Consider the following 13013-nt stretch of genomic DNA (forward strand, 5'->3'; position numbering starts at 1 on the left):
AGAAAGAATAAAGAATCAGTGAACTTGAAATAAGTCAACTGAAATGATCTAATCTAAATAACAGAAGAAAAATATGAAGAAAAATGAACAGAGCCCCAAGGCATGTGGACCATACTCATAATGAAACTCCCTGAAGGAAGGGAAAGAGAGGAAGAATCAGAAAGACTATTTGAAAAAATAATAGCTGAAAACTTTCCAAATTTGATGACAGATATTAATATACACATCCTAGAAGTTAAAAGACCCAAAGAGGATAAACTCAAAGGGATATACACCTAAAATCCTCATAGTCAAACTGTCCAAAGCTGAAGATAAAGGGACAATCCTGAAGACAGCACACAAAAAAGTGATTTGTTATGTACAAGGGATTATCAATAGAATTAAAAATGACTTCCTATCAGAAGCCATGGAAGCTAGAAGGCTGGTGACCATGGTTAAGTTACTGTGCCTCGGTTTCTTCACTTATAAGTGAGGACAATAATAGTAGTACCTTAACATGTTGTTAAAAGGATTAAATGAATTAATACATGTCACCCACTTAGCTTAGGGCCTGGCACAAAGAAAGTATTCCATAAGCATGAGCTATTTTGATTCTTGGAGGTGGCAAATAACCTTTTCAATCCTTCCTTCAAGACTCTGGTGTGGATTCACGGCATATATTCTTAGTTCTCTAATGACAGCTCTCGTGATCTATCTCCAGGTGATTTTCTCAAAAGCTATTTGGCTGACAGTAATGTAGTTAACTAGATAATTTATTTGAAAAGAAATATCTTTGGTAGCTGTTATCTTTGGTAACTTGGATACATCACAGGATAATTTTACAAACTCGTAAGCATCTTAAACAGTTTGGCCTATATTCAGAATATTTCTTCTATTTTTTTTTTACTTGGAATTCATTTTTGGATAATTCTTCTTCTCATACGCCATGATTAAAAGTTAGGGAAATATAACAATATGAAAGTTCAACTAGTTGGAACGTACTTTGTACAATGTACAAAGTGGATCAGTCTGAATTCAAAAATGTACCTATGATGTGCAAACCAGCATGCCAAGTGTGCAGACTGCAATTAGAATTAGGATTGGTGGGACTGGGTTAAACCCAGGGCTGGCTCCCAGGTGTGAAATCTGCTTAACTTCTGCTATAAAAGTTGCTTTGAAAGAGCTTTGTTTATAGATTCAATGCTACCCATTGCAGCAGAGTTTTCTGCATTTGGAGTGAAAAACACAACAAAACAATAACAACTGTACTCTTTTCGAAAAGTACTGAAGGAAGTTGGGATTTTTTTTTTTTTTTTTTTTAAGAATCAGGTGCATTGAGGCCAGCCAAAGAGTTACAGCAACTTTCTGTGGCTTGTTTGATTTCTGTGTCTTTTCTTCCTGGAGAGCTGACATGAAGACGGTTTGCAAAGCAGCACCTACATGTGGATGAGTGGATCACAGCCTGGTCCTGTGAAGGCAAGCAGATCTTCACTCAGAGCACATGACAGAACCCGCTAACTGTGGGAGGAAAGGCCTGGCTGGAAGAACAGTGACATTTATTTAAAAAATAATAATTTTGGAGCTGAAGGTGACCCTATACCTCATTAAATCCAAAGCCATATGAGAAAATTAAGGCTCAGAGAAATCAAGCAACTTGCCCAAAGTCACTCAGCTGGTCAGTGGAAGAGCTAATCATATTGCCGTGAGCCGTGGAGAGAGAGGGAGGGAAAGAAATTGTAAGAATAGTTTGACTTGATTTGGTGTTTTTCCATGAGATCCTAAGGAAAAACAAAATAAAACTGTAATTTCTTTCCACTTGGATCACTGACTATTTCTTAGACTGTCCCAACCTTGAGCTGAAACTGATAAATACAAATTTGCTAGCTCACAATTATTTTAAAACATTAAATTGAGAAAGCCAGTTTAATCAAACTCACTTAATTTGAAATGAAAAGGCAATAAAGGAAAGAAAGACTTGTTAATTGTTTTAGCATTCATCATCTTTCCAATTATCTTTAATATCATATGAGATGCTTAAAACTCTGAGTTCAGCAATTTTCTACATCTGCCGATTGGCCAATCAGCTGGCCTCTGAGAAGCAGAAGGGTCAGCTTATGGGCCTTGGTGTGCACACAGGTGCACAGCCCCTTCTCTTCACATCCTGAGGGCATGAGTAGCACATGTTTCTACCCACCCACCCCACTTGGAACTCCATCGTCCAGGGGTGAAGACCTTCTTCTGGGAACGTGAGCGGGATGGAAAGGGGCGCATGAAGGAGAGGCCTAGAAGATGGACCAGAAGGAGGCAGGGTCTAGGAAGCTGTTGGCGCCAAGAAGGACTCTGGAACACTGTTGACTGTCAGACCCTCTAAAACTAAGAGTGAGGGGTGGGTTTGTCTTAAAGGAGGCAGAACCTGGGATTGGACAGAGGGTAGGGAAGCGGGAGAGGTGGTGATAGATGGTAATAGTGACCCACCCCCATCCCCATCCCCAAAGAGTATTGACTCCATCTGCCTCTTGTGAATGTACAGCCTTGGGGGGCATTAGCCCTTCCAGGAAGAGGACAAAGTGCTAGATGTTCTTGAGGTCATACAAGAAGGAGTGGCAAGGGGCTGGATCTTGAGAGAGTGAGTTTCAATATTCAACAACTGTAGTCATAATAATATGGGATAACTGCATGAAATTCCATTCCTTCCTGCCTGGTCCTTGAAACAGACTGACCTCTGATGGTCTCATCTCAGCCCCTTAGACTTATACCCCTGAGTTTTATCTGTGGGCCAAGGTCGTTTCCTGGGCATTCCATCTTTGAACAGCACAGCCAGAAGATTGCAGGGGGTTAACGGCTTTGAGTCTACGGCCGCTGACCATGTGAACAGCCTTCCCCCTGCTCCCCTGGGTTTAGGACGGAAGCCCCTTCCCCTCGTCTCCATGACTCCTGGCTCACCTTATAGCCCACCTTATATTTTTATAGAGTGTACTGTATGTGGTTGTTTCACTCATGAACACTGGATGGAGCTCCTCAAGGGCAGAGACCTACTTAATTTCCTTCTGAATCCTTAGCATCTGGTATTTGGAAGTATTAGTGTATAATAGTGTTTGTTGAATGAATTAAATGATATTTATCTGTTAAATAAGCATTTAACATTTTTTCCAACCAATTCCATTTATCAAGTCCTTGCTCTTTGCCTTGCACCCTGTTGGCAAAACAAAAGTAAAATACATCAGACAAGGCTTCTCCCATGGGGGTTGCATACTGGTGGAGGGAAGTCAAGAGGTGGACACAGGTCTTCCACCCAGAATCATCAGATCTGGCTACATGCTCTCCAGCAGTAGGACACAGGATAACACTTTCATTTAGAAGGAGAGGAGCCTTTTCCTGAAATACCTTTCATGACCCTAATAAGCGCCACCATCCCTTTCTTTTAAAATTGTTTCTATTTCCAGTGTGACCATCGTATGATGAGGTGACCAAGCTGAGTTCTATCAGGAGGTAGATGAAGGGTCACTTTACTCCTGCCCATTGTGAGCCCCATATCCCTATTCATGGTTTAGGTTGCAGCTGGACATTGCAGAAGCATCTTCATTAAACTGTCCACCGTGATTCATGGATGCCCAGAGGTTACACATCATTCCAAACCCATCAGCACGCTGGGGACAGGAGGCTTAAATTGCTCCTTCCAGGGTATGTTACCTTGTGTTGGCCCTCCTGGAATTTCAGGTGGGAACCTGAGGTGCAATTCCACTGCCCAGCTGTGCCCTTCTAAGGTTCCTTAGGCCCTCCCTCTCCTGAATCGCTAAGAAGCCCACTCTTCCCTCTGTCGGTGTCAATAACATGTCCACTCTGGGCAAAATTGTTGCCCCTGGAAAGGTGAGGCTCTCTGGGAGAGGAAATACACATGCGGGGACCTAAGGTGGCAGACCAGGAAGCAGGCCCGTAAGCAGTCGGTGCTGGATGGTCTGCGGTGGTAAAGGGAAAGGGTGAGAGCACCGGGTGAAATCCAGACTTCACCCCTCTCGGCTCTGGGTCACACTGAGCACAGCACACCTTCGCATGCATCCTTGAGCTCTCCCTCTGAACCCTCGTGCTGCCTTATTTCTGCTTTGGGGACACAGGACCCAGCTGAGCCGTGGAAAAGAGGATGCGGTGGGTCACCGAGACCCAACTGGACAAATTAATTTACCACATCCTGTACCATCAGGACCTCAGTGTCGAAGAGATGGTGGAGACCCAGGAGAGAGAACCAAGAAATCATTCTCGTGGCTTCCTTTAGAAAGAGGGGGGCAGGGGCCACGTACAACCAAGAGTTTGTCTGAGTGGAGCCTGCGGAGGGAAGTGAGGCTGGGGGGCTTGGGTGAGGCCGGTGGCTCCTGAGACCCCCGCTGGGAAATTTGTCGGGCCACGTGTTGCCAGCCATGCTGCACTGGCCTCTGGGCGGTCAGCCGATGCCGACCGAACCCTCCCTGCCCCGCCTCAGCCTCTGCTGCCCCCAGCCCCACCCCTGCTCGCCAACCCTGCAGCTCAGGTAGCCCCCATTTCTTACCAGTGGTCATTACTAATCCCATCAGCAGGTGCCAACTGGGCACTCCCTCTGGGCCTAGCACTGTGGGAAGTACTTTAAATTGCCTCGTTAAATTGCCATTTAATTGGTAACTACTAAGTTTACCCTCATTCTACTGATGAGGAAGCTCAGAGAGGTAAAGCCGTTTTCTCAAGGTCACACAGCCAGTGACTGCCCAAGCCAGAGCTTGACGTGAGGGGCGGCTGTGGTGACCATAAACTGGTGGACGTGTCCAGGGACAGCCTCCACCAGCCCCCTCAATCAGGGAGGGGCTTAGAAATACTTTCGGTTTTCTGGAACCTCTGTAACTTCTAGGGTTCACTGGTGTTTGCACTGAGGAGGCAAGGTTTCTGCTTTTGTTTTTAAAATGCCCCAAAGTGACAGAAATAGCAGAGTCATCTTAGGACACTGGGCACCCCTCTTCTTCCAACTGCTTCAAGGTGCTTAGGTTGATGGCAACATATTGCCTCCAAGAAATTCCAGCTGTGTGACTAGTAATGAACACAATAAGAGCAGCTAACAGTCATTAGGCACCTGTTATGCTTGGAAATTTTGTCATCTCCACTTTAGAGGACGAAAGAGAGGCACAGAGAGGTTGTGCCTTGCCCAAGGTCACACAGCTGCTTGGTGCATGACCCAGACCCGACGGAGCCCTTTAATCCCTGTGCTCCACGGTCTGGCGTGTCCCATTCAGTTAGTCAGCCCGTCCGCCACCCTCTGTGAGCCAAGCAAAGGGAAGACGAGAAGCCTGGGGCAGTGGTCTGGCTGTGAGGAGCAGGGCCCCGGACCAGGGAACATGGTCCCAGGGTGATGGGATATTTGGGGAAGACAACGAATGGACAAGGGTGATAGAAACAGGGAAAGGAATTCGGAGCAGAGAGCTGACAGAGGAAAGGGTTACCGAGAACAAGGTCTTATCAGCTTCACACTTTTGTAGCAATTTGGTGAGGGGCAGCCTCATGAGGTTATTTGCTGGGGTGCCCGTGGGGATTTACGGTGGGAGGCCTTCGGATCAAGGAATCGGGAGGAATAATTTTGAGCGGCAGCTGGCTTCAAGGGTACTGAGTGAGTGTGTGAGTGTGTGTGTGTGTGTGCGCAGGGCGGTGGGGTGTGTAAAGAAGAGGTGAGCAGTGCAGGATGCCAAATAATCCTTATTTTGCCATTTTGGGCTGTCACAGCAGGCTTAGGGGATGGCTATTTGGGTCTGTTTTTGTCGTTCCACATACATGCAGGGCTGCTGTGCTGTAATTCCAAGGGCTTAAATGGTGCTTCAACGTGCCTTTCAGTTTACAGGGGTGAGGCGTTGTCTTGGCTATAGCCGCTAGCTAGTCATTGCTCAGCTCTTTCCCTTCAGATGAACTGCAGTGTGTTTTATTCACAGTAGCGCTTTGCTACTAGTTCAGCGCTTTCCTTCTCTCCCCATTCTCGAATGAGCGTTCACCGGCACTGCTGAGTTAGTACTGCCCCTACAAGTGTGCGCCATTCCTGTAACATGGGGCAGTTAAGACACTTCTAACTTTTAATTTCTCTTTAAATGAGCTTATAACTTCCTACCATCCCCATCTGGATGCTTTTACAACCGACAGTGTTTTAGCTTTACTGCTTCTAAAGAACCACTCTAGGAGACACATTTTTAGTTCCACTGAGCCAAATTCCACTGAGTTCAATGCCTGACAATTTCCCTCCCATGCAGACCTTTGTAAATATCCTTTACATTTGGACTCTCGGGATTTTTTCCCCCTCTTTTGGGCAAGAATAAAACAAGAATATTGTTTTGGACTGAGTGGGTCCCAATGGAAAAAAGAAATTTCTTTGGAATCCTAAACTCCCTGCAGCCAGCTTGTGATATAGCTGTTCAGGGCAGTGAAAAAACTGTGTGGTTGGTATTTGGTAATAATTTCAGTTTTATTTCCACTTCTATCTCTGAGCGAAAGATGAGGTCACAGATCGGGGGAACCACATCTTTACCTTCAAAGAGCAATCCTATATTGCGAAGGCCAAAAAAAAAAAAAAAAAAGGGTTGTGGTTTAGGGTCAGATGCTCTTGGGTTTTATTCTTAGCTTACCAGATGTATGACCTTGAGAAAATTATTTTAACCTCTCTGTGCCTCAGTTTCCTCATCTGTAAATGGAATATTAATAAGCACCCACCTGATAAAACTTAAAAAGCTTAGATAAGATCATGCTCACGCAGAGACTGGTACACAGTAAGTGCTCAGTAAACGTTGGCTATCTTACTCTTAGAGTAGAGAAGGCTTGGCTCCGGTGTCTCTGCCATTCACCATAATAGTCATACACTAAGGTAGAGAGGAACTAGTATAGGCTCTGGCCACTAAAACCATGGCCTTTTCCAGCGGTTGCCGTCGTAATGGGATGATCCATCTCCATTATACGAAGCCCAAACTACCTGTTCAGTAACATTTCTCATTCATTAGCTAAAAACAATCTCTGACAATCAGACTTTTCTGCCTATGGTATCGAATACTCCTTAAAATAGAACAGAAAGAAACATTAGACCGACTCTGTCTCCTGGTAAATGTATGTCACTTCAATTTGATATCAGCAAATGCCCTTGTAAATCAAACTCACCACACTGAATCCTTGGTGAGTTTGGAGTTCACATTCCCATCTTCTTCCAGGAAGATGTCCAACTGCAAATTGGCATTGTTATCATGGGCTGAGAAATAGTTGGTAACGACTCTCGCTGGTATCCCGAGGCATCGCAAAACTGCAGGAAAGAAAGATGGACCACAACTAAGCACATCACCGAGATCTGATAAATACAGAGTGAACAATCCCCTCTCAGAAGGGACCTTCTTCTTTACCAACATGGACATGTTGTTCTCAAACGTCCCACACTGAGGAAGGGGGCCTATTGTCAAGGACCAGGGCTGCAGAGAGAAGCCTCGCTGCCTGATCATACAAACTGCAGTTGGCACCAAACGAAGCCAGTGGGAATGGGATCCAGTTGTTTAGCTGCTAGTCATACGATCATCAAAGTAGGATTATTTTAATCCAGCTAATGGACTAAAATTTCTGAAAATAAAATTTAAAAACCTCAGCTAACAGGAAGTTAGGAATTTACCAAGCAGACCCTCAGTGCGGTTTGCTTTCCCGGCTGGAACGTGCTCTTGTGACACTTGGTGGAGGGTGACAGCACAGATTCATTTTAATCATTAGATAATAAATTACCTGGATGTGTCTCTTGCCATATATGCACCTATTGATTAAACTTAATCCAAATGCCCTCCCTGGCTGCCAGGACACCAGACCTCAGGGCTCATTGAAAATAATTCAGCTGACACTTTTAAGATTAATGAGTTGCCTTCCCTTTTTTTTTCCTCTCAGAATTGTTTAGCATTTTTAACCAAAGACCATCCACCTCCTTCAATAGAACAACCTTGGAAGTCCAAACTTGAATCTGGTAGAGACTCAAGGGTCCTCATTAAATGACTGAATCTTGTTTTAAATGAATTTTTATTGGAGTGTAGTTGGTTTACAATGAGGTGTTAGTTTCTGCTGTGTAGCAAAGTGAATCAGTTATACAGATACATGTATCCACTCTTTTCTAGATTCTTCTCCCACACAGGTCATTACAGAGTATTGAGCAGAGTTCCCTGTGCTCTGCAGCAGGTCCGTATTAGATATCTATTGTATATATAGTGGCGCGTATATGTCAATGACTTAATCTTAACACCCCAAACGTCACAGATGGCAGCCACCACCTGCCTCTCACTTCCATCTTCCTCTATGGATTTACAGCCCCTACACTTGCTACAGTTTTACCAAAGAAATGATTGGCACTCTAGTTCTATTTCTAGCTTAACACTAATTCACGTGATTACAGAATCTGCCGAACTCATAATTTTAAGATTGGTGAAGTTTGACATGGGGGCACCAGTGCCTCCTTCCCTCCAAATTTCCTTTTCAGGTTTATCCTCACGGTGACATCACACGTTGGGCCTCTGCCTTTTCTTATCACCAAAGCCGGTGTTCAGGAAGAGATTCGAGGACCCTTTTATACAAAAACATACATGAATGGAAGGTGTTTACTATTTTATCTGGTTCTAAACCTAAAGGAATTACACCGGGAGAGTGAAACTTCAGACATCAGGAGGACGAGGCGAGTCCTTTCTCTTTTCCTGGGATCATTTCATAAGAGAGGCTGCCTCTACTGAGCACCCTGTACTTAGACTTGGCTTGGGAGCCATGAGGGAGGGGGGCCTACCTCCAACTGGTAGCCCTTCGTGAAATTCAGGCTTCCATGTGGAACTTGAGAGACCAGCCCTTCTAGGACACTGACACATTGGCTACAATGCCGTTCATTGCTCCCAGGAAATATATATTCCTTTAGCCCTTGGGTATACGCAAATGGCTAAGAAAATAATCTTATCCAGTTTGACGCCATGGAGAAACAAAACGCACAACCCAAACTCATGATTTCTTTCCACTGACTAATTCTTAGACCGTCAGAACTTTGAGCTGAAACTGACAGACTTCATAATCATTTATAAAAAAATGGTCTCATCCTGGCTTCCAGCCTCCAGATCCTCCTCGATTTTTCTGATTAAAAACATGCTAACTGGGTAAAACAGTCTTTATTAATGAGCCAGCAGAAAGGACACTTTGACTTGCGCCTAATGTTTTTTTTTTTTTTTTACAGGGCTGTAGAAATGGCGTGTTAATGAAAATCATTACCAATGATGAAGACATACTGAAATAAATGTTTTTTAAAAATACCCACTGAATTAACAATAACATTGTCTGGGCTGGGACAGACAAATGCCATATTGAAAAATGATGCATGAGGCCGAAGAGAACAATTCTCTTCCCATATGCTTTCCTCTATGGATTGGATATTGGGTGGATTAAAAGCAAAAGGGGAAGCCGGGGAGTACAGATCGTTCATTAAGTTCTGGTATCTAATTGCTCAGGGGCATTGAGACTCACATACAAGAATGAAGATGAACCCACCTGCCACAGTCCCTTCCATAGCTGGGGTAAAAACTAAGTGGGTATGTTTAGAAAATTCTCAGTGATAAACAGTAAGCAAATAAGCATATTTACAAAACTGCTCAATAACAAGCAGTACATAGCTTATTATTTTAAATTTTGCTAATTGAGCCTTTTAAAATGTGGGGATTACTAAGAAATAAAACGGCATGGCCTTTCCCTCACATCCTTATGTGACCCCGGAGACGTTCCATTTCTCTGGGTATTGAACGATGGATTATGTAGGAAATAGTCCATCATTCTTTCTATAAAGCTTCGGCAGTCAAAGAGAAACTAGGAGCATATGTGGCCAAGTACAATTTAATTATGCATTGGCTGCATCCCAGAATAGCCACCCACAAATTCTATAGGTCCAACAGAGCTTGCTAGGTTGCTTTGCCAGGTTATAGATAAGATGTCTTAAGGTGAAATTTCCTTTGCATTAAAAATATATTACTCAACTGGATACTTACATGTGTTAAAGACACCAGCAAAAACCCAGCACTGACCATAGCGGACTGGATTCTCAGAACTCCTGTATTCCAACAGGATGTCAACACTTCCAGTCCAGGCTGATGGGGGGATGCCATAAGCATAGACATTGTCCCAGGATCCAGCGATGACGCCTTCATCATCCTTGGCATTAATCTAAATGAGACCATGAGAGGTGAGAAGGGGTCAAGGTCATTTAGAAGAGTCCTCTCCAGACTCTGACACTGGGCAAGCTAAGGTTTCCAGTGCCTTCTGTATTCCTGCGTGATGAAAACAGTTCCACTTCTGTTCAGTTCACTGTTATTTGTCAGGGAAAGTGATGTGATGATGAGAGTGTGAGGGGAAACCAAATAAGCAAGACGCCCCGTTATATAGCGTACGATTGTCGTAAGGTGGTGTTGAAAAGCAGGCAGGAAGAGGTGTCATGTTTTCTCACGTGCTTGGGAGAAGATACACACAGGGCCCTTGGTCTGGTTGGAATAGAGCTGGAGAATGTGTGAGGAAGAGAGGAAGAAGACCTGCAAAAGAAGACAGCTCAAGTAAGTATCTTGTCTTGAAAGAAGGAGAGTTAAGAGCTGACAAATGACAGAAGATGTTAGAGTGGGGGCCCAGAGTCTCATGGTCTAACGAGTTTTGACTTTGAGGATGAGTGGCAGACTCTAATAAATTGAAAAAGTAAACAGATGTTGTCATAGGAACCATTAAGAATTAATAAGAAATTAGATTCCCATGGGTGCCTTGCAGAGTCTGTTTTTTAAGAAGTTGCATGAGAGAAGTTGCATGATTAAAGTTGCATAATTTTGTTATAATACATAAAGGGCCTGGGGTATTATAGTTTAAATATAGGGGAGACTTAAGCAAAGAATGGCAATCGAATATTTGGGAAAACCTGGCTACACGTTCAGACCACAGTCACTTGGTAGCAGCAGACCTGAAGTGCAGGAATCTTTCGTGTTTAGACAATAAAACGGGGCAGGAATAAACAGTTTCAAGGTATCCTGTCAGTTTCTTGGGGGTCACTGCTGAGTCTTACTTCTCTTGCTGTAGCTTTCATTATGTTTAATTACAGTCAGAAGAATTTCTAGGTGGGGAGCATTGGGAGTTCTTCCAAAAACTGATGGCACTTTAACAATGTTTATATGTTGACATGACAATGGTTTATAGACTTGCTCTTCAACATGTGGTCTGTGGACCAGCGGCAGTGGAATGCCCGGGAACTGGCTGGAAATGCAGACCTCCCCAGACCCACTAAATCAGAGCCTGCCTTTGAACAAAATCCCCAGGTGATTTTTGTGCACATTAGTTTGAGAAGCATAGGTTCAGACTACACTGAAAAGACATTAGTAAGCAAGGTAGAACATATGATTGAAGCAGGTGTGTTTGGATTATGACAACCATAGAAGAGATATTAAAATATGGTGATTTTTCTGTGTGTTCATGGCCTTGCTAATTAACAACCCACCCCCAGCACTTGCCCAGACCCCTCTCTTAGGCTTGCTGAGTTTAGTTTTTATAAAAGTCTATCCTCCCCAGTGGGTCGTGAGTACATTGAGAACAGAGATGAAAATCGATGCCTTTCTGACTTCTAACAAGTACTGGCAAAGAGCGGGTGCTCAATAGCTGTTGAATAATCCGTTGTGTATTCAACAAGCATATAGGCATTGCACATCTGAGTAAGAGTAAGATCATCTCTGTGAAAAGAGATGGTCTAAAACTCATCAAGCAGAAGTAAATGTTATCAATATTAATGCAGAAAGAGGTACAGGGAGAGTTGGGTCCCAACAGAAGGAGTAATCCGTTTTATTAGATTGGAGGGTGTGGTGACGGTTGTGGGCTGGATAGAGAAAACGACATGAAAGCTAGGTCTGGGGGGGCTGAGGTCCAGAAAAGGTTATCTACATGGTAGAGAGAATTTGAATAATTGCTTGGTGTCATGAAGAAATACGGCAAGTTCAAGGACCTACTGCAAGTATCATGTAAGTAGGCAATATTGGACGAAGTAGAAACTACTAGAAGAAAACACTTAAGATGTGCAAGCAACTTCTATTTTTCCCCTTTGACTCTGTCCAGTTAGGTTAAAGGGAAGGTAACTACCCAGTTAATTTGTTTAATGTAGAAAAAAATTAATCCGTTAGAGATTACTGAAGGACCCCATTCAACTAATTGCAAACTCCTTCCTTTGAGATTAACTTTGACTTTATCCTGTAACTCCATGAAATGACTGGAGTGCAGCAGGGTTTAGACAAGAATTTTGGTTCTATTCATGATCAATAATTCTCCTTGCAGTTGAATTGATTATTTACATCTACATCTATTATAGTGAAGCCCGAAGAGTGCCTTGGTAGGCTATGATGTGGTTTGATATTTGTGAGTAGGTAGGTTCAGCTTTAACTCACATTACCAGTTTCTTATCCTTATCATTGAGAAATTGGGGAGAGCAATGAATCTCAGAGGTAAAAGTTCCTAAATTATGGTTCTGATGACTGATTTTCAAACAGACAGCCATTAATTAAAAGTGTTATTTATAGCATACAGCTGAACCCAATCAGCCAAAGGGAAGAGTAAGGAAAAAAAGAGCTCTCTTCTCTACAGACCTTTTAATTCTTAATGCTGAGCTGTTCCCCTGTTGCTAGATAAATCACAACTCTCATTTATTAGCATTTAGCCAGATTAGCTACTGTTTTCTAATTAGAATATTGATTTCTGGGGAGCCCAGATTCGGAAAGAGATAAGTCTTTAGTGACAGATGTAAACGGTTAAAGTAATAGCCCCCTTCCTAGACAACAAGATATGTTTGGGGGACACTTCAAGGGCATATGCTGGTCCCTCGTCAGGCCACAGCTGACTGTGAGCACCCTATCATGAACTCTGGGTTGAACCAGTGACAGAATGAAATGTCTCCGTCTTGCATCACTGGTGGTCAACAAGAAAATATGAACCCAGGACTTCGGACAGGGAGCATTATTCAACTTCATTAAGGTTTCACTAAACTG

At 43.4% G+C, this 13013-nt stretch overlaps 1 protein-coding gene across 1 annotated transcript in view; it reads right to left on the reverse strand.

Moving 5' to 3' along the window:
* The window catches only part of F13A1 (coagulation factor XIII A chain), a 141756-nt gene that overhangs the window by 52148 nt on the left and 76595 nt on the right, over positions 1-13013 (reverse strand). Inside the window, exons 7-8 of the mRNA XM_022586592.3 lie at positions 10002-10176; positions 7126-7264 (exon numbers count right to left, since the gene is read on the reverse strand). Of these exons, the coding sequence (XP_022442300.1) occupies positions 7126-7264; positions 10002-10176 (314 nt within the window). The remainder of the gene's footprint in view (positions 1-7125; positions 7265-10001; positions 10177-13013) is intronic.

Source organism: Delphinapterus leucas, chromosome 10 (genome assembly GCF_059928025.1).
Source record: "Delphinapterus leucas isolate spDelLeu-1000000601 "Yukka" chromosome 10, BTC_Dleu_Yukka2, whole genome shotgun sequence".
Taxonomy (NCBI): domain Eukaryota; kingdom Metazoa; phylum Chordata; class Mammalia; order Artiodactyla; family Monodontidae; genus Delphinapterus; species Delphinapterus leucas.